Here is a 21,175-nt window from a genome sequence, read left to right on the forward strand (position 1 = left end):
GTGGCTCTGCAGGACCTGTAGTCATAAAGCTAGCATGTACCCCAATATACAAACACGGCTGACCCTTGAACGTGGGTCTGAACTGTGCAGGTCCACTTACATGCGGATGTTTTTCAATAAATACAGTACATCACTGTAAATGCATTTTCTCTTCCTTATGATTTTCTTAATAACATTTTCTCTTTTTTTTAAGATTTTATTTATTTATTTGACAGAGAGAGACAGTGAGAGAGGGAACACAAACAGGGGGAGTGGGAGAGAGAGAAGCAGGCTCCCCGCCCAGCAGATAGCCGATGCAGGGCTCGATCCCAGGATCCCGGGATCATGACCTGAGCTGAAGGCAGACGCTTAGCGACTGAGCCACCCAGGCACCCCTTAATAACATTTTCTTTTCTCTCCCTTACTTTATTGTAAGAATACAGAATGTAATACGCATAACATACAAAACATTTGTTAATGCACTGTTATGTTACCATTAAGGCTTCCAGTCAATAGTAAGTTGTTAGTAGTTAAGTGTTAGGGAAGTCTAAAGTTATACGTAGATTTTCAGTGGGATAGGGGCTTGGTACTCCACCCTCCCCCATGTCATTCAAGGGCCAAATGTATTTATTTAAAATTATACCACTGTATTAACATATTACTTAATATTATAAACCAGGTACAGAGAAAAAAATTCCCAGAAAGATAACATTCATACATTAAAGCGCTAATATGTCTTTCCTACCCCTCAGTGGAGGTTGTATGCCCTTGCTTGGAGAACCCAGAACCAGAGCAGTAAGTGCAAGTCCATAAGGCTGATTTCCAAGACTGGTCATGATCTGGTCCCTGCCCCTATCTTTCCCTGACTTCCTCCTTTGTTCCTTGTGCTGGCCTAAGTGGAAGGAATGGAAGCTGAAGCTACCCAAACCTGCCTACTTTCTATTCACTGCCCCCACCTTTGTTTGGAATGCTGCCCCTTGCCTTTGTTCCCCAAGCCCCAAACCCTTTTGTCTTATTTATTCCTAAAAGCACTCCTTCTTCTGGCAAGCCATTTTTTGGTTGCTTCTGCCTCCCTCCATACCCCAGGTACACCCACGCACAGCTTTTCCTTTGCAATATCATGTATTTCCCTCTCTGCCTTTTAGAGCTGTGAGCTTTCAAAGACAGTCCAGGAGGCACGTGGGTAGCTCAGTCAGTTAAGGGACCGACTCTTGATTTCAGCTCAGGTTATGATCTCAGGGTCGTGAGTTCAAGCCCTGTGCAGGGCTCCACGTTCAGTGGGGGGTCTGCTTGAGATTCTTTTCCCTCTGCCCCTCTCCCTACTTGTGTGCATGTGTGAGCGCGTACCTTCTCTCTCTCAAATAAATAAATAAATCTTAAAAAAGAAAAAGTCTCATTTACTTAGGAGTCCACAGTGCCTGATAAACAGTAACAGTGACAGTAATAACAGCTCATACTTTTATAGTATTGATATATCCAACCACTGCTTCAAGTGTTTTACCCATATTTACTTGATTTAATCCTGGGAGATGCGTGCAAACATCCCTATTCTGCAAACAAGGACACTTGGACACAGAGACGTTGAGGGACTTCCTGAAGTCATTTACATAGTATGCAGAGTTCAAGGAATACTGAACTAAACTGAACTGTGTGTTTTCTATCACACCTGTGATCAGAGAAATAGTCACCCATGCTCAGGTGAGCTGGGAAACGCTCAGGCTGAGGAAAGGGAAGATGGCGTAGACACCCCGGCCTGAGCCTGCGCTGCCCCCTGCTGGCCATCTCTGCTTTCGCTGCAGGCTTAACTGTCCGAAAGTCCCTGTCACCTGAGCTTGAGCCTGGAGTCTGGAGCCCAGCACAGGATATTCTAAGAGGGAGAGGGGTCAGGAGATCGTGCAGGGAATACGCAGGGGTTACCTGTGGATTCACACACCTGAAGGGCTGTCTTCCTGATAGGGACGGCTGCATGAAACCACTCAGAGTTAAGAACAGAATTGGGAAAGTAAACCCTCTGCCCCCAAATGCCATAGAATGTCCCCAAAACCAAGAGGAATGTTTATTTTTTTAAAGAAAAAACTTAGGTGAGTATCTGAATTCATCTCACATTAGGTTTTCGTTTAGTTAGGATGGAAAACTAATTTACATGAATATACTGGTTCTCAAACGGGGTGCCTCAGAGAATTATTAAAAAATGCAGATGCACAGGCTTCATTGCGAGCCTGCTAAATCAGAAGAGGCAGCGCATACTATTTCTCCTCAGGGCGAGCCCCTCACTACATTTTCCCAAACGCACAAATCTCTAAGACCGTTGAGCACCCAGCTTTCCCAGTTTAAATGACAGCAATGCCCTTCTGTTTGGGCTTCAGCAGAAAACCATGTTATTTTGCAACACCAAACTGTAGCTGTTCAATAGCCATGAAAAAAAAAAAAAAAGCTTTGCCTATAGACATGCAAATTCTATCCTGTCTGGTAATGGTTCAACTGATTTTCCCTTCCCTCCTGGCAAGCAATCAATTTTGCCTCCTTCGCACACTCATTTCATTATTCCCGACCTATCCGGGGTGTGTTCTTCAGATTTTCTTTTGAACCTGTTGTAACAGCTGCCTGAGTCCCTCAGTGATTACTGAGTTAAATAAGATGTTTAGCATGTGTCCACTTTATATCTGAATGAGAGTTGTGATCTTACCTTTCAGGAAATTTCTCTTGAACACACCAATGGCAAGTACTTTCCTTTTCCATTCTTTGGCCTTCGGCTACTGGTGATCTTTACTTTAGCTAAACATTCAGGGGTTTCTTCAGAAAAGGGCTCCTGCCCGTGTAACCTTTCACCATATGCATAACGTCTGTCCAAGGGTTCCCGGAAGAAGGTGGAATAACCACAAGATTTTATACTTCCAACTAAGGCAAAAGTGAGGTCAGAGCATTGGTTCCTAATCTTTTCTACAAAAATGGAAAGAACATACATTAGACTAAAATTAAATAAACCCATCAAATTTTCATTGGGCTCTAACTTAGCTACCTTACTTACTCCTTCCTGACTTGTGTAGTTGATTGATTGATCAGAAATTACACATAGTTGGAAACTTTTCTTTTTAATGCCCCTTATGCCGTCTTGTACCTTATGCAAGATATGGAAAATATAAGGTCCCTGTCATCTTTCTCAGAACACAGATTCACCAACAAGAACTAATGTTATTTATCCAACAATTAGTTATTGAGCACCTCCTAAATGCCATGCCATTATATTGTCAAAAACATCATTCCAGGCAGTTGACAGCCTAGAGAGACCGACAATACAAATCAACACAAATAAATGTAAATTTTTCAAATATTGGGAACAATAGATAAACTGCATGTTTTGAACCAAAACTGCAATACATTTTGCAATTCAAAAAATTTCCCTACTCAGAAAAAGAGAGGCCAAGATGAGCTCGAGTCATGGAAGGTACTATCTTTTGCTGAGTAATGAATCCAATCCCCTGCTCCCCGGCCAACTTAGAGGCATAAGAGAACTATTTACTATGCTCATGGATTCTGTGTCATTCTGTGTCATGTCAGGAATTTGGAAAGGCCCAGTGGAGATGGGTTATCTCTCCTTTGTAAGAGTAAGAACTGAGCAGGAAGATCCAAAGGCTGGAGGTGATTCAAAGGCTAGGGTTGGAATCATGAACCCGCATTCACCAGCCTTCGGCAGGTGATATGGGCTGTCAGCTGGGACTGCAGCTGGTGCTAACAGCCAGAACACCCACACATGGTTTTCTCATGTAGCCTGGGATTCCTCACATTACTGTGACTGCAGTCCAAGAGGGAGCATTCTCCAAGAGCCAGGGGGAAGCTGCATGGCCTTTTATGACAGGCCCTAGAAGCCATTTTGTCCCTTTTGCCACATTCTCTTCAGGGCTAGCCTCACAGGATGTGACCTGTGCAGTCACCCAGCACCCCTCGCTTAGAACATCCTATACTTGGTTTAATACTCTGCTGTCACCATCTTGAAATTCCTAATAATATTTACACAAAGGGTCCCACATTTTTATTTTGCACTGGACCCTACAAATTATGTAGCCAGCCCTGAATCTCTTCATCCAGACAATTGCAAAGGACTGCCCACGCTCCCAGCGTGGGGATAAAGACTCTCCGTCTTAAAGGGGCAGTGGGAAGGTTCTGGAAGAGTATGTGGGACCGGAAATATTGTTGTGACCTGTTTTAGAAAAGGCAATCTGCCCTAGACAGTTTGTGGAGAAGTTAAGTCATCACTTGGACTTTTGAAAGACTTTCCTCCACAGCCTCCCACAAAAATATATCCAGGTCCCCCTTGTTCCACAAGGCAGCCCAAAGGGAGTAAAAAAGCAATATGTATCTGTCAATCCTTCCATTCAGCAAATCCTGACTGAGCACAGAATGGGGAACATTTACAGATGACTCTCAGACACCCTGCCCTGAGTGGACTTGGTGTTCAGAGTGATGAAGTCTGTGAAGGGAGAAGAGAAAGCAAAGGGCGAAATACTGTTAAAACAAGAGAAAACACTGACCCTCAGCGTTGGGTCCAGGGTCAAACGTGCTTTTGACAGGAACCTACACCCTGGGTGTCCCGCAGAGTCCTGCTCAGGGGGAGAGCAGACTGGAAGACCACTGATCTGAGTCGGGGCAGGCCAGTGTTGCATAAACAATGAATCTTGGAACACTGAAAAAATAAAATTAAATTATAAAAGAGAAAACAATGTGGTGCGTTGAGGGCATCTGCCTTCGGTTAAGCATCTACCTTCAGCTCAGGTTATGATCCCAGGGTCCTGGGATCGAGCCTCCTGTCTGGCTCCTTGGTCAGGGGGGAACCTGCTTCCCCCTCCCCTTTTGTGGCTCCCCCTGATTGTGTGTGTTCTCTCTCTCTCTGTCAAAAAAATAAATAAAATCTTTTAAAAAGAAAAGCCCCAAATGGAGTCATTTGCACCCTTTAACAGCAAACCAATAAGTAGTGGGTCAAGGTAAAGATGCCAAACAAAACAAAAACAAGGAAAATAAAAAGGTAAGGTGGTAAGGGTGTTGGTTTATTCAAAAAAGGGGTTCCAGGAGCCCAGAGGGAAGGCCTGAGAGAAGCAGCGCTTTGCCATCTCACTAACCATCCCAAGTCTGCCTGTTCGCCAGGCTTCCTGGAAGGCCACAGCTGTCCCAGGCTCAGAACAGGGTGCTGCTCATGTAAATATCTGTGGAGGCCTGAGGATATGGCCCACGGTGTTTCTGCAGGATGATCTCTGGCAGGTAGGCCTGTTGACTTCACCCTACCAGCTTTCCTCCTACCCCAGTCACCACTTCTCAGTCCTTTTAGGGTTAGCTCTAAAGGTTAGATTTCCCTGGGGCTCATCCCAAGGTCTTCCTGGCATTTAAACTTCTCCCTCTTTAGGTAACTGCCCTTATTCCCACAGAGTATCTCTGCCCCCTCTTCCTCCAGACTCATTCATCTATCCCTTTGCAACTGGACGTCTACACTTGGATGAATCATTGCCACCTCAAATCGAGCATGTCTAAAATGGAACTCTCTACTTTGCCCCACACCCGGTTCCCTCCAGTCTTCCCATCTCAGTAAGCACTTGCCTCCACCACCCTCACCCCCCACACATCCAATCCATCCTTTAAGTCCTTCCTCCAAACCACAACCCGGATCCACCCACTTCTCACCAGCAACTGAGCCACTAGCTCCCCTCACTCAGGTTGCTTTGGCAACTTCTTAATTTATCTCTTGCCTCTCCTCTTGGCTCCTTATCCTCCACCCTCTACAAAAAAGCCAGTCATCTTTTCAAACCATGTATCAAGGGTGCCTGGGCCACTCAGTGGTTAAGTGTCTGACTCTGATTTTGGCTCAGGTCATGAATCTCAGCCCCTCAGGTCATGAGATCAAGCCCCTTCAGACTCTATGCTGGGTGTGGAGTCTGCTTAAGATTCTCTCTCTCTCTCCCTTAAAAAAAAAAAAAAGTGGGGTGCCTGGGTGGCTCAGTGGGTTAAAGCCTCTGCCTTCGGCTTGCGTCATGATCCCAGGGTCCTGGGATCGAGCCCCACATCGGGCTCTCTGCTCCGCGGGGAGCCTGCTTCCCCCCTCTCTCTCTCTGCCTGCCTCTCTGCCTACTTGTGATCTCTGTCAAATAAATAAATAAAATCTTTTTTTAAAAAAGTAATAATACCAATAATAAAAACCTAAATCAGAGCAAGTCACTTTCTTGCTCAAACCGTTCAATGTTTTCCCATTACTTTCAGAATGAAAACAACCCCTCACTGTGGAGACCCTACAACACCGGGCTGCTGCTCCTCTCAGCCTCATCCCACATCCCCACTCTGTATTACCTAGCTTCTCTTTCTGGCACATTCTTTCAGCTATCCCCAAAGCTGCCTTCCGGGGCTCAACTCAAAGGTCCCTTCTGAGGTCTAAGGAAAGAAACCTGCCTTCCTCATTAAATTTTAGACATTGTCTCTTTCTCTCTTTTCCCACACATGCTAGAAGGGAAGCGCCACATAATGGGAGTTCGCCACTGTGTCTCCACGGCCTGCCAGGGTACCTGCTCACGTGTATTTCTCTAAAGGATTAACAACAGGAAAAGCTGACTATTCTGTGCGGTTACTTTAAAAACGTTTATAAATCCGAGACTGTTGTAGTAGATGAACTGGCCTCAAGCCCCCTGAACAACACAGTTTTAAGGATAGCGGGAGACGGAGGAGGCGAGAGAGGGCAAGTGCAGGGGGAGACGGCTGGGTGGCTGGAGGGGCAGGAAACACGGGCGAGTGACTAGATGGGCACGCACCCAAGGGGCTGAGGAAGTCCAGAGCTCGCTTCCCTATGCCACCCACCTTCCGGGGTCACGGAAAGGACGCTCCAGGGACGACTAGGCGCGGCGGGCGCAGGGGTATCCGCTGAGCGGGGTGCAGAGCAGCGAGCCACCCCCTTCCCCCGGCCCTCAGCCTCGCACACGCTCCCCGCGCGCCTGCACGCCCGCCACGCACAGCCGCGCCCCCTACCGACGCGCGCGCTCAGGTGAGCGCCCTCCGAGCCCGCCGCGTGGCTAGTGCGCGTGCGCGCAGGTGAGCGTCCCGCCCCGCTCCCGCTCCCTTTCCCGCCCCCGCCCTCGCCCCGGTGCTTGGCCACCTGCCCGTGAAACTGGTGGTGGATTGTTGCCCTCGGGTCGCTCCGGGGCGGGGACACGGAAACTGGCCATGGAAGGTACGTCGGGGGCTCGGGAGCCCCGGGCCCGGCCGAGAGAGCGAGACCCAGACCGGCACCCCCGCCAGGACCGAGACCGCCACCCCGAGCGACACCGGGACCGACCCGGGGACCGGCGGAGGGAGAGAAACGTGGGCGAGCGCAGGGACGGGGACCGGGACAGGGGGAGGCACCGAGACCCTCGCCAAGACAGGCACCGGGTCGAGGACCTTCGCGCCGGTGAACAAAGAGTCTGGGAAAAGTCCCATCAAAGTCGGACGCGGGACAGACCCCGGAGGCCGACCTGGGACGCAGCCCCGCCCCCCTGGCCCGCACCTTGGGAAACCCCGGAGCTACCGCCCCAGAGGAAGGAGCGCTTCGGGACCAGTGGCCCGGCAAGGTGAGGTGGGGCTGCGGGACGCCCTGTGACCTGGTGACCCGGAAAGCCTGGGTCTGAGACACACACCCCCCCTCCCCCTCGCTGCGGTGCTCCAGCGCCCGACTCCATGGTCTAGGAAGGCGGCTTCAAGGAAGAAAGTGCCATTCCCCCCTTTTGTGGTCTCAGAGGACACCTGGGGGGGAAGGAAGACCTTACGGTGCCCCACTTCTTGATCCGAATCCGATTAACAAAGCAGAAACCACCCCTGCTGGCAGTAGCAGGGCCGGGGACCAGATGAGGAGGAAGAGAAAACTTCTGGAGCGGAAAGGGAAGGAGTGGGAAGGAGGGTAGGTAGGTGGGGTTAACCTGAGGCTCCTCCCTGACCTCACCCCACCCTACCGAGACGTGCCCACAGGACCGCCCCGTGGGGCTTCGGACCCTTGTCCTGTGTTCCAAAACCAGCCTTCCAAAGTCCCGTCAGGGTCTGATAAGGTCAGCCCAGTGAAGGGTTAATAGTTTAATCTGTAACCTCTTGTAGGGGTATATGCATTTCAAAACAGACTGCTGGGAGAAGCTACTCTTATACCCAAAGAACTGAATCTACCTAAAACTCCCCCACTGAAGGGTAGAGATTGCCCACTGTTGTCAGTGAAGCCTTCTGGACAGCCTCCTGCAAATCCCCTGATTGTTTCAGATCCCACCTCCCTGAATGAACAAACTAGGCCGTCCCTGCCTTTTAGAGCACAGACGATTCTGGTAAGGTCTTGTGAGGTGAAAGCCTCATGCTATCCTGGAAGACTTAGGGAGCTGGGAGAGGGAGTGGAAGGGAGGAAAGGAGGCAGTCAGCCCTAGACTCCACACCCCCGTCAAGAGTTGGTCTTTTTTCCATCGAACATTCCATCCAGCTCCACAGATATTACTGAATTCCCAGGTTATGTGCCAGGCCAACAAGGAGACAGGTAGGTACTGGAGTGAGACTGCCTTCTGGTTTTGGACATCTGCTCTTTTCTTTAAGGAAGAGTCAGGCTCCTCTCTGCTGTAGGATTTGGAGGTTTAAACTCAGTCCCCTTCCCAGTTGTGTCCACATAGCGGGAAAGCTGTTATCCTGAGCTTATGTTACATTATCTAAAACCAACTAGCCAAACTCTGACAAAGGTTATGCCCCGATACAGTCAGAGGCACGAGCTGTTGTGCGTTCCTGACCAAAACCACATTGCATTGGTAGCTCCCGAGTTTCATTTTGGGTTTCTTTTTAAACCAGTATCCTTGTCCCTCACCACGACCCCCTGCCCCCACCCCCGCACCCAGGGTGAGTGAAGGAATTACTTTTGCTTTTTTGGCTCATAGCCAGTTGGTGGTTTGAAACCAAAAGACAATTTATTTCCGCCTTTCTTCCACACGATAAACTTTGATTTAATGGGCAGGATGGAGGGGCCAGGGCTCCGTTACTTAATGGGTGAGATCTACTGACAGTGTCCACAGTCTGGTAGGAGACTGACAGGTAGATCTGCCACTGTAGGGGAAACAGATTTGGAGAGAACAGATCCCCTGCCTGAGATCTGGAAGGTTTCCTGGAGGACATTGACCTCGAAGCTGAGTTCTGGAAAAGGAGCAAGAATGAGGGGACTTTGGTGGCTCAGTAGTTAAGGTTAAGCATGTGCCTTGGCTCAGGTCGTGATCCCAGGATCCTGGGATAGAGACCGACACAGGCTTTCTGCTCAGCAGGGAGCCTGCTTCTCCCTCTTCCTCTGCCCCTCCCCCACTAGTGTTCTTTTTCAAATAAATAAATAAAATCAAGAAAAGAAGAAAGAAAAGGAGCAAGAATGGTAAGACTGGGAGAGGAAATGAAAGGGGTTCCAAGCAGAGAACTAGCTTCCACAGTGACCTACAGCACAGGAGTGCAGGTCATCTTTTGGGGGGCCAGGGGAGAGGAGCAGTTCACTATGGTTGGGTCTTTGAATGTGAGGTTGTGAGTGAAGAGAGATGAGCCAGGGCCTTGTGTGCTGTGCTGAAAGTTTGGACTTTATCCAAAGCCATGAGAGTTTAAGGATTTCAAACCCCAGAGATCCATAATGAGAACACTGGAAGGATCCCTGGTGCCCAGCAGGTAGAAAGCTCCGGATATGCTGGATAAAGCGGGGGAAGGAAAGAAAGTGCCAGAACTAGCAGAGGAAAAGGGAGAGACAGGAAGACACACAAAGTTATCTGTATTACCCATATGCCTAGAGAATTATTGTGGATTCAGCCCTTTGCAAAGTAACAAAAGAAGGAAGAGAATGCCAGTCTGGGCATCAGAGTCTTGTGAACGTAAATTAGCTTTAAAGAAGGCCTGGTCCATGCCGAACTGGAAAGTTAGGCTCACAAAGGTGGCTCCCAGCTACCTGGTTAGATAGCTTCAGCAGGTGGGCAAACCAGCATCCAATCAGTGCTCAGAATTATAGGGATGTGTGGCATGGTGGCTTAGGAGTGTTGGGCCAAGTGTTTGGATACCCTGTGGGGCCCCTAAACCAGAGAATTCTCTGGAATATGAAATGCTACAGCAAAATCTGTTTCTGTTCTGCGCATCTCTTTAATGTCTCTTTAATGCCAGTGTGAGATGTTCAGGGTTCTAATATTGAACCAGCTATTGAGTTTGAAGCCCCTAAGGGCCATGTATGTTTTCAGTTACAGTGAACCCACTGCAGGGAGATACTTGCCCTCGAACCCCAGGTCTGGACTAGAGGAAGTGGAATATTACCAGTCAGAGGCTGAAGGACTCCTGGAATGCCACAAATGCAAATACTTGTGCACTGGGAGAGGTAAGCCATTTGGGAGGCACTGTGACCGTTGACTGTTTGCTGATGGTTCTGGAAGGGGTCTGAGCTGGTGAAGCGAAAATCCAAGCAGACTTCCCTTTTGGGTTCCTAACATTTCCATTTATACAACTGCATGAGGTTCTCATTCTCCCAACCCCCCAAAAAGGTAGGCACATCTGAAAGCTACAGCGAGATTTCCAGTGCTTCTCTTCAAATGTCCGGCGGCAAGGCGAGCCGCCCTGCTTGCGGGTGTCAGGTGGAACCGCAGGGAGAACCAGCTGTGGGAGGGCTGGGTTAGAGACAGAAAGCCACCTGGAGGGGGCAGCCTGGTAGCAGTTCATGCCACAGGATGTCTTTTAAAATTTGTTGACTGAGATCCATAGGAAGAAATAGATCTTCCTTGAAGGCCCAGGTTCATACACATACACGCACGTCCTGAAACAGTACTTAACCTTATTAGATATCAGCTATGTGAGTAATTTCTGGTCCACCCTGTTTTACTGAGAACAAACAGAAAAAAAAAAGTTATAGAACATGCAGTTTGCAGAATATGTAAATAATATGTGTCGGCTCCAAGTGTGGTGCCCTGAGTTCCCATCCAAGCATTCGTCCTGGCCTTGCCAGTAATGAAGATAATCTGGTTTGCCATGGTGAGCCCTTGTAGCTCACGTGATTTGGTGAGAAATTCTTCTAGGCTGCCTATGACTAAGGGGGAAAACTTCTCAGCCTAAGGGAGAGAAATCAAGGAACTTGTACCTGAAATTGTATCATAGGATGATTCCAATAATGCACATGATTATGGGGTTTTCTGGAACTTCCGTTAAAGAGCTCTAGGCAATCCAGGTATAAGAATCTACACTCTGGTGTACATGTATTGGCACAACCTCGTTGCTTCTAATTTGCTCAATAATTCCTGAGACTCAGAGAGGTATAGTAAGATAACAAAGCCACACAGCTGTTACGTGGAGGAGTTGCAGCGGAAACTCAGAGCCTAACTCTAAGGCCTGAGATGGTTTACTTGCCTGACCTTTCGTTTCCTTTTTTTTTCCCCCCCTTTGATGATAAAAATAATAGGAATAAGCCAGAGACTGGGTTAACAGGTTTCTCAGCAGAAGTATGTTTTCCCCTGTGGTTATTTTACCAAGAGGCGAGGGCAGGACGTGAGCCTCCTGACCAAAATACACCTTGATTTAGCTTTGACTGCTTCCGGCTGTTTGGCTTTGGACCCAGAGATCGTTTCTGAGTCAAGACAGTGGAAGACTGGTTTAGAAGTCAGAACCGCGGAGGGCCTATAAAGATCTCTGGATATGCAGAGGCCCATATCAGTATATAATTCTTGGTTTTGTGTCGAGAGAAACAGCCACTGAACACCAGGGACTAGTCTCCAGCAGGTCACCTGAAGATTTCCACCCCTATCTTAAGAGTAGGTCTTTTGTGACTGCTTTTCCTTATCAGTGAACTCATCTCCTCCCTCAGCAAACTGGTGGAAGCGGGAGGCTGCTGTGGCCCTCTCTGGCTTCCTAGGGAGAGCCCGAAGTCATGCTTTGCTAGTTCAGTGGGACAGTCAGGACACTGAGGGAAAGAGGTGGATCCCACATTCACTTCCGAGCAAGTCCCCTCAGCTACTAAAATCGTTGGCGGCTGAGGCTTAAGATCAGATAAAAAGCAAGTTCAGCTGTCCCCGTGTGTGTCAGATCACCAGGGGATCCTATGCACGTACAGGTTGTGCTCATTTATTATTTGGAGGGACGGCTGAGAAGTTCCAGTTCCCTGGGAAGAAGATGTATTTCCTGCTCCCTCTTCGGCTCCCTGATTTGTTTGGAGCAGTTTCTGTTTTTCCTTTGTTCTTTCCCTCTCCCCTTCGACTGGCAATGTTCACATCATGATGTTTGCGTTCAGCTTGTAGTCTGGATTACACATCTCCCCCAGCCCTGCTTATTCTTTCCTGGTTCTGTTAAAGCTACAACAGGAACAAGGGGTTGCAGGGGCTCTGCCCTCCCCATACAGCAAGACATTGGAAAACCCTTAATGTCCTTTACACTGGGATTTTTAAAATTCATTGTGGTATTCTATACGCCTTCTAAAAATACAAAGTAGAAAAAAAAATAATAAAAATAAAAATAGAAATAGATTTATATTTGCTGAGATAGAAAAAAAATGTTCCTCCTATATTCTTAAGTGAAAAAATAGGTTATATAATAGTGGCTAGAGTGTTCTTCTCCTAAAAGCAAATAACAGAAAAAATGATGAATGTACGATAAAAGTCCAGAAGAAAAAATAATGGCATTTTTAAACAGTTGGATTTTAGGTAATTGTGACATTATATGTTTTTGTCTTTATTTTTTCCCACAAGTATATAGTACTTTTATAATTAAAGACAACAATAAGGCTGTCTGCATCTTGGAGGAAAGTGAGGAGCGTAAAGACAATACTTGGCAGTCTGTCATTCCCATTGGAGAGTGTGTAGGTAGATGTACCACGACTTCATACATAAACCAGCTGGACCCAGGCACAAAATCCCATTCTCTAAACACCCACCCGGGAGCTGCTGGCTGACTGCTCGTAGTCAACTGACCTACCAGGACTGTGCCAGCATATACAATTTCCAGCTCAGAACACCTAGCTTTATAGAATCCTGAGAAAAAGAAGCCACACACAAAAGAGTACATAACTGTATGATTCCATTTACATGAAATTCTAGAAAGGCCAACCTCGTTCCTAATGGCAGAAAGCAGACTAGTGATTGTCTGAGGAGGAGGGTGAGGCATTGACCACAAGCAGTCTCTTGGGGGAACTTTCTGGGCAGATGAAGATATTCTGTATCTTGCTTCGGAAGACCTGGCATTTGTGTTTGTCAAAACTCAACAAGCTGTACACTTAACATGGGTCGTTTTGTTCCGTATCCGTTATATCTCAGTGAAGTTGATTTTAAGGAAAGCAGCCAGTTTGGGCAGAAAAGCTGGAGCTCTTTCCTTGTCCAAGACAGAGAAGCCAAGGGTCCCCCAGAGAACCTAGCCCTGCAAAAAGAATCACAGCCCACATTTGCTCTTAAGGGAAACCAAAGAAAACAAAGTTAAATTGTAAAACAGACTTACTGAGTTGAAATCTAAGAACAGGGAAGCCCATTACGTTTCTTTAATTCAGTAAACCTTGTGGGTTTAGTTAACTTAATCTTTCCTCTTTCCAATATATGTGAACCACAGTTAACATTTTGATGTATGACTTCCGTGCTTTTTTCCGACTTCATTGTATTTTTTTTTATTTTATTTATTTATTTGAGAGAGAATGAGTGAGAGAGAGCATGAGAGAGGAGAAGATCAGAGGGAGAAGCAGACTCCCCAAAGAACTGGGAGCCCGATGCGGGACTCGATCCTGGAAGTCTGGGATCATGACCTGAGCCTAAGGCAGTCGCTCAACCAACTGAGCCACCCAGGCGCCCTTCATTGTATTTTTTAAGCTCTATGTTATTTCCTTCAGACTTGGAGAAGTTTCTTCTTTCCAAATGAAGCAAGCCACAAAACATATCTAAAGAGGACATCGGTCTTTCTTAGTCTCTTTGGCAGGGAAGGGCTGGGGCAGAGAATGTTCTCGCCTTCCATGGAGGATGCCTTTCTTTCCGGTCGGGAGCTGGCCTGATTTCTCCCGCCATCTTCCTGCACCCCGGCAGGGGGAGGCTCCCTTGAGAGTTACTCTTATTTTTAGCTCTGAGCACCTCCGACAGCATTTCCAGAGCCCACAGTTCCCCGCTCCCATCTCATGCCCCTCACGCAGCTGGGGCAGCTCGGGCCTCCCGGGGCGGAACCCAGAGCCCGGGGCGGCGGCCTGAGCTACCACAGGGAAGACGAACAGCAAGGCGGACGTCTCCGAATACGAAATAGCAGCTCTCAAAATGGTAACACACCCTTCTTTTGCAGCCTGCTGCCAGATGCTGGAGGTGCTCCTGAACTTGTTGATCCTGGCCTGCAGCTCCGTGTCTTACAGTTCCACAGGGGGCTACACGGGCATCACCAGCCTGGGGGGCATTTACTACTACCAGTTCGGAGGTGCTTACAGTGGTTTCGAGGGCGCTGACGGGGAGAAAGCACAGCAGCTGGACGTCCAGTTCTACCAGCTGAAGCTGCCCACGGTCACTGCGGCGATGGCCTACAGCGGAGCCCTCATGGCCTTCTGCTGCCTCCTTGTCCTCCTGGGCGTCCTGCGGGTCCCGTGGCACTGCCCCCCGTGGCTGTTGATTGAAGGCTTGTTGGACGTGCTCATCGCGGGGGCCTACATCCCCGCTCTGTACTTCTACTTCCACCAGCTCTCGGCTGCCTATGCGTCCCCGGTGTGCAGAGAGAGGGAGGCGCTGTACCAGAGCAAAGGGTACAGCGGCTTCAGCTGCACTTTCCACGGTGGGGATATAGGAGCTGCGGTCTTCGCCGTCCTGAGCATCGGGCTCTTTGCTCTGGGGGCTGTGCTGGCCATCCGAGGTTACCGGCGGGTCAGGAAGCTCAAAGAGAAGCCTGCAGAGATGTTGGAGTTTTAGGCCTTTTAAGCCATCCCGCCAAATGTCAGCAGTGGAAGTTACTCCGAACCACTGTCTTTCACGGAATACTTGGCCATGGGACTTGCCTGCACTTGAAGAGGGTGGGACCAACATCGGTGTCCTGGGGAAGCTCCAGGTTACACAGAGCCGCGTTCTCTGAGGTTCTAAGTTCTTGAGTCCTCTGCTGGCGAGCGAGTCAAAGTTATTGAAACAGACCAAAACTGGAAGTCAGGACCCACGAGGAAAAGGCACGAGCTGCAGCAAAATGCACTTTTGATTAGCTCAAGAGAGATAACCGCGTGAATCTGAAGAACCTTATCTTCCAAGTTGGTGGAAAGCCCTATACATCAGAGACAACATTCCGGCTTGAACTTTTCTAAACACAGCTGTCTTAAGCAGATGAGCCCCAAAGTTTTTCCACACTGAGGGCTTGGATCCTTCACTTCCTTGATGCTCTGCAGGCAGGGTGTAGGGAAGCTGGGGAGACTCCGCCTGTAAGTTGGAGGTAGGCGTGGGCCGAGCAAAGAGGAATCAGATTCATTCACTGGGCTGCAAAGAAGCAATTCTCACAAGCCCCTTTCAATGGCCTTGAAAACTCAATAAGTGTTTTGTACCTCTTGTAAATGTACCATTGTATGGAGAATTAAACCCAACATCTGGAATTCAGGATCCATCCAGAATAAAAGAATGTAAAATCTTTCCCAACGGAAGAATGCAACTTTTGGCCAGACAACTTCATGGGTTCTTAGTGCATGTTAAATTGTGACTTCGGGAACATTACAACATATTCTGGGTACAAGTGAATATGATCTTTGCTTTATGTAAATCCAATAAGAGTCCAAAGAAAAATTTTAACTTGGAGGTGATGCTCCTCTTTACAACACATTTTTAACAGTATACCCTTAAACACAGGCAACTTGTCATATTTAAAAGGTGAGTTCCATTTGGGTTTAGAAAGTGAAATAAATGCTTATCTATGATTAGACAGTTTCTTAAAGAATACATAAGAAAGCATGAAGAGTATTGGCTTCCAGAGAGAAGGAGATTTTATTTTCCATTTTAGCATAGCTTGACTGCACGTTTCAGTTTTATTTTAGAGAAATAAAAAACTTGATTTGCTCCCCTCTTTTTTCACATTTACAGTGCAAACACAGAAGTAGATGTCTAATTAAGCAGGATATTACGTGATCAGCCACAAAACCAGCCTCACCCAAAAAGACCCCATATATAACAAAAATCTCATGTCTGTTTTGGTCTCCACTTCCCTCTCTAGAGCCCTCGCTCTTCTCTCTTTCCAGAGACTTGTCCCATCCTGCCATCAAAATAAACTGCTGGCTCTGGCAATCACCCTCGTTTTCTTCTGAGAGCTGTGAATCTTTCTGCGCTAACAGCAAGGTTAGAAGTACATGAGCCTGGGGGTGCCTGGGTGGCTCAGTAGGTTAAATATCTGCCTTCAGGTCACATCACCATCTCAGGGTCCTGGGATCAAGTCCCTGCTCAGTGGGGTGGGGGGGGGTCTGCCTTTCCCTCTCCCTTTGCCCCTCCTCCTGCTCGTGCTCTCTCTCAAATAAATAAACAAAATCTTAAAAAAAAAAAAAAAGAAGAAGAAGAAAATACATGAGTCTGTTTGATATTGATAGCTAAGCCAGGCCAGGCCTGCCTGGTCTGTGATGATACTCAGTGGCCATATTCCTTCAGCAGAGCCAATAGCACTGGACCCGGCATCAGACCGTTATTCCTCTCAACTGTCCTATCCAGGGGGGGTAGTTGACAAGATCTAGATTTATTTCATTTCAGCCCAGCAGATACATGCATGGATCACGACTGCACTGTTTTGGCCGAATCTGCCCCAGGAGGAAGCGTTCAGGTTTCTCCATCTTGTAGCAGGACAGTATTCCTGTCTCTCCCTGCAGGGGTGGGACATTAACCTGCGTGCAGAAGGAAAACCAAGGCAGAGAAGGGTATCGGATGCAGGAGAAAGTGCTCCCCCTGAAGTAGAGCGATGTTTGGGCCAATTCACTTGTTCTGCTCTGGGGAGCAAGTGGCCAGTCCCGTACAGCGCCTGGGTGGTGAGTGGGCAGTTCTGATCTGATGTTATTTTCAGATCTAAATTAGAGGAATGTAGCTTATCGACTGTCAGAGCCTTTGGCTGCTGTGTCCCGCGGACGTTCCAGGAATTCCTGTGGGCCCAGCAGGAGTTAGGACCACCCGGCCCAGGAGATGGTGCCTCAGTCTGTTAGAGAGACTGGTATTTCGCTGCCCAGTTTTTAAACGTTATGGTACTCCCCAGTGTACTAGCGAGGCTTCCCAATTTTTGGGAAACCACACTTCTCATAATTTGTCTCATTTCTTAAATCTCTCACTAAGCCCCTTCCATTGTCTAAACGTTACTGAGTAGCATCACTCTCCGTTTGCATTCACATTTTATGACTTTCCAAATATTTATAGGTACTTGCTTTCATCGGGGCCTCAGCCCAGCCCTGCGGGATAAGACAGGCAGGCACCACTTTCCCGTGTCAGATGAAGTGTGTGAGGCTTCTCGTCAGGGCAACATCCCCTGCAGCAGAGTGTAGGGACGGGAGCCTGGTGTTCCCACTCTAGGTTCATATGCTTCTCTCTGAGTTCTATTCTCTGAACCCTGGAGCATGACAGGAGACATTCTTCCAGAAGTACACCTAAGCAGAAGGCAGGGCCTCTGTTAGTGATGAATGAAAGCTGACCTTGGACGAGAAGATACTCAGTGTGCAGTCACCTCTCGTTTCCTTAAATGCGTAAGAAACCCCCAAGTGAACAGCCCACGTGACGGTCAGCTGAACAGACCGGTCTGTCCCCACAGTGGCATCGGAGCCCACATAACGAAGTTTGTGGACGCCGTGGGAGCAGATCTGAAAACACCTCCTAGAATAGTAAATGAACAAGACTCAGAACAGTGTGTGGGGTATGCTTCCTGGTGGGGAAAAAAAAAAAAAGGGAAGGGGGGAATGAAATGCAGATTTGAGTCTGCTTTTATATGCATGAAGGAACGCTGGAAAGTTATATTAGGAAATAATGAAAGTGGGTGGGGGCAGAGAACAGGATGGACAGGGACAGGAGTGATTTTTCCCAGTGTATTCCTTTTTATGTCAGTTTAGTTTAAAAAAAAAAACTTTAAAATTTTAACTGTAGATTCAGGAAATGGTAACAGATGCGCCCTCCACACCATGTTCCCCGGGGCTCCTGTCTTGCGTCACCGGAACGTGGCGCCGGCAGCAGGACACTGACGTTGGAGAAATGTGGATTTCACCAGCTGTACTGCACTTGTGTCTGTGTGTGTGCACACTTCCGTGCCGTTCGGTCACACGTATCTTCACGTCACCACCACCACCATGATCAGCGACAGAACTGTCCCGTGCTCAGACGTTGCTAGGGCTCCCCCACATCTCCCCATCCGCCAACAAGCGTGGGTCTGTGCTCACTCTCCAAATTGTGTCCTTTGAGACTTACATAACAGGAATCACACAGTGTATAAGACCTTTAACACTGGCTTTCTTCTGCTCATTGTAATTCCCTGGAGAGCCGTCCGAGCAGTCGTGTGTCTCCGCAGCTCCTTCCATTGGACCGCTGAGTGGAGTTTCCCGGGGTATGGATGCATCTGACTGCTGACCCTTCGCCTGCGGAAAGACATCTAGGTTTCTGATATGAGGCAATGACAGATAAAGCTCCTGTGAGCTTTCATGTGCACAGTTTTGTATAGACTTTCAGTGTTTCTTTCTTTAGGATAAATGCTCCAGGAGTCTGGTCTTAGGGTCACATGGTATGTGTGTGTGTATATATATATATATGTTTTTTTAAGAAACGTGACAAAATTTTTTCCAGAGTGGCATTTTGTTTTTTGAACATGTGAATATTAAGAAAAAAAAACTGGGGTTCCTGGCTGGCTTAGTCGGTAGGGTATACAGCTCTTGATCTCAGTGTTTGTGAGTTCAAGCCCCATATGGAGTATGGAGCCTACTTAAAAATCCATCCATCCATCCATACATATGTCAGTTTAAAAAACAAAAACCAAAGATGTTAATATTGAATCAGATCGTGTCCTTAGAAGCAGGGCACCGGCGGTACTTCTCGAGTCTAACCTAGACTTTTCTGAGCAAGTGATGTCGGTGTTAAATCCCAAATCTCTCTCCTCCTAGGTGTGGTACAGATAGTGGAGGTGATACTGAATGGCATGGTTCTCATGTGTGTCGTGTCCTCCTACTTTGTCCTTGCTGGATTCACTGCCACCTTCACCAGTGGCGGCGGCTTTGGGAACAACTACTACTCACCATTCGAGGGCACCGAGCTGGAGCAGGTTCGGCAGCTGGACCAGAAGTACACAGTGCTCCGGGCACCCCTGATCTACGGGGGCGTGGCTGTTTCTCTGGGGCTGGGCGTCCTCACTATGAGTGTTTTACTCCAAGGAGCCAAAAGTCTGGAGGAACTGTCGGGGAAGTGGCTCCTCCTAGAGGCCGCCTTCAGCCTCCTGGCAGCAGTGAGCTACGGCGTGGGCACCGGCATTTACCTCCACGTGGCCTTGCAGATCAATTCCACGGACACTTGCAGAGCACGAGAGAGGCTCTATGCCCGCAAGGGTCTCACCTGGATGAACTGCCAGCTGGCAGGCACGGACGGGGCGGCAGCCACCTTCGCCTGCCTCCTGGTGCTGCTGTACGGGGCCGGCGTGGTGCTGGCCCTGCGGAGCTACCGGGAGCAGAAGCTCTGCAAGGAGAGCCAAGCACAGCACAGCAGCCACAGCGATGCGCCCGAGTACCTGTGGTCGGGAGTACTCTGAGACCCTCTTCTCTGTGGGCAGTCCACATCCCTGTTTCTCTCATGAAAAGGTGTCTTTTCAAATGACATGTTAGACAACGGTGGTTTTCACATAAATGATTTTGCAAATGGTCCCATCAGGACGCCTGGGTGGCTCAGTGGTTGGGCATCTGCCTTCAGCTCAGGTCATGATTCTAAGGTCCTGGGATCGAACTCAGCGGGGAGTCTGCTTCTCCCTCTGCCTCTTGCCCTGCTTGTGCTCTCTGTCTCTCTCTCTGACAAATAAACAAAATCTTGGAGGGAAAAAAAAAGTCCCACCAGTACCAGTGCAGAGCTCGATGATCATCTCAGTTTTCTATCAAAAAGTCTTTGTTGGCTGAGAACTTGGGAAAGAAAGAATGAAAGAAATCACCTTTTGCAGCAAAGAGCAACATCCAGAGTCTGGGTACACTGCTGCGGGGATGGTAGGATCACGATGATACAGAACTAAGGAGCCAGAGAAATTCAGAAGGAGAGAGGAGACCTACACATCCAGGGTAGCAGGCCCAGCGCTACAACAGAAATACTCTTGTCTGGCATGACTACTTAAAGTCACCGAAAGAAACCTGTCTTTGCTCCCCGTATTTGGTCCCTGGGGAATGATTTTAAAGCAGCTGTATGACTGAATTCTAAATGAGTAGTTACAGTCTGCTTCTCCTAGAAGGAAGCCGCCATGACTGCCTGGGTCCCAGCAGCCATCCTCCCTTCAAGGCGGGAGGTGGGACTCCTGATACACGAAGGCAGATGCCGGTAGTGTGCGTGTCCCTCCTCGCAGTGGGGCTGAGAGAAAATGGGGTTTTGCCAGCATTCCAAGTTCCTTGTTTTTGTTGCAAGTCATTCATTTGGATTTCACATTCCTAAAATGTTATAATTTTCTTAAATACAAGCCTTCCCAGAGAGAAATAAAATTCATGAACTTCTTCAATGCGTTATTCAACTGATTCAACAGGACAGTTAATTTTACTAGACTAGAAGGGCTTATTGGAGGCTTCCCCTTTTCTGCCTTCCCTGACAGCGCTCTCCAGAGTAGGCCTTCAAAGGCAGCTTGTGATCTCTTGTGCCCCCGGATTGTTTTCATAACGTAATATACATCATTAACACTGAATATTAAAAATAAAGTTTTCAGTTATTTTAATCTCAAGTTTTATGGCTGTTCTTATACTTTACGACCAGCCTTAGACTTTCAGTTCATGTCAGACGCACCTCGAAAAATAAACATGCCCTTATCATTGTTTTTCCCTAATCGCCCTCTTGCTTCTCAACAGCTAGTCCTTTTTTTCTGTAACATCACAGTTTTACTTTCATACTATCAATGAGGTTAAGCTATTTATAAATTAAATGTTTAGTACACTTCTAAAAACAATTTATTTCCACGATGCAATTCTGACATCAAGTTCCGATTCTCTAATTTCTGGTGAGTAAGAAACCAGCAAACATAAGCCTCTTTCCACATACACCAAAATGGCTGTTGGGAGAAACTTCATTTTCCTCCT

General features: G+C 47.9%; 1 protein-coding gene across 4 annotated transcripts; it reads left to right on the forward strand.

Annotated features, from left to right (window-relative positions):
• Positions 1-7,037: 7,037 nt before the first annotated feature.
• Positions 7,038-20,814, forward strand: MARVELD3 (MARVEL domain containing 3; the record flags this gene model as incomplete). Of its 4 annotated transcripts, none has more annotated exons than XM_080828017.1 (3): positions 7,038-7,559; positions 10,203-10,336; positions 19,028-20,814. In XM_080828017.1, the coding sequence occupies exons 1-3, from the start codon at positions 7,174-7,176 to the stop codon at positions 19,663-19,665; spliced, it is 1,158 nt and encodes a 385-aa protein (XP_080684143.1). In that variant the 5' UTR covers positions 7,038-7,173. The 4 variants fall into 4 exon arrangements, with proteins under 4 accessions (XP_080684143.1, XP_080684144.1, XP_080684145.1 ...); XM_080828018.1 differs by having other exon boundaries at positions 7,102-7,559; positions 10,209-10,336; positions 19,028-19,665; XM_080828019.1 differs by lacking the exon at positions 19,028-20,814 and adding an exon at positions 14,248-17,704 and having other exon boundaries at positions 7,102-7,559.
• Between the last annotated feature and the right edge of the window lie 361 nt (positions 20,815-21,175).

This window comes from Martes martes (genome assembly GCF_963455335.1).
Source record: "Martes martes genome assembly, chromosome: 17".
NCBI classification, from domain to species: domain Eukaryota; kingdom Metazoa; phylum Chordata; class Mammalia; order Carnivora; family Mustelidae; genus Martes; species Martes martes.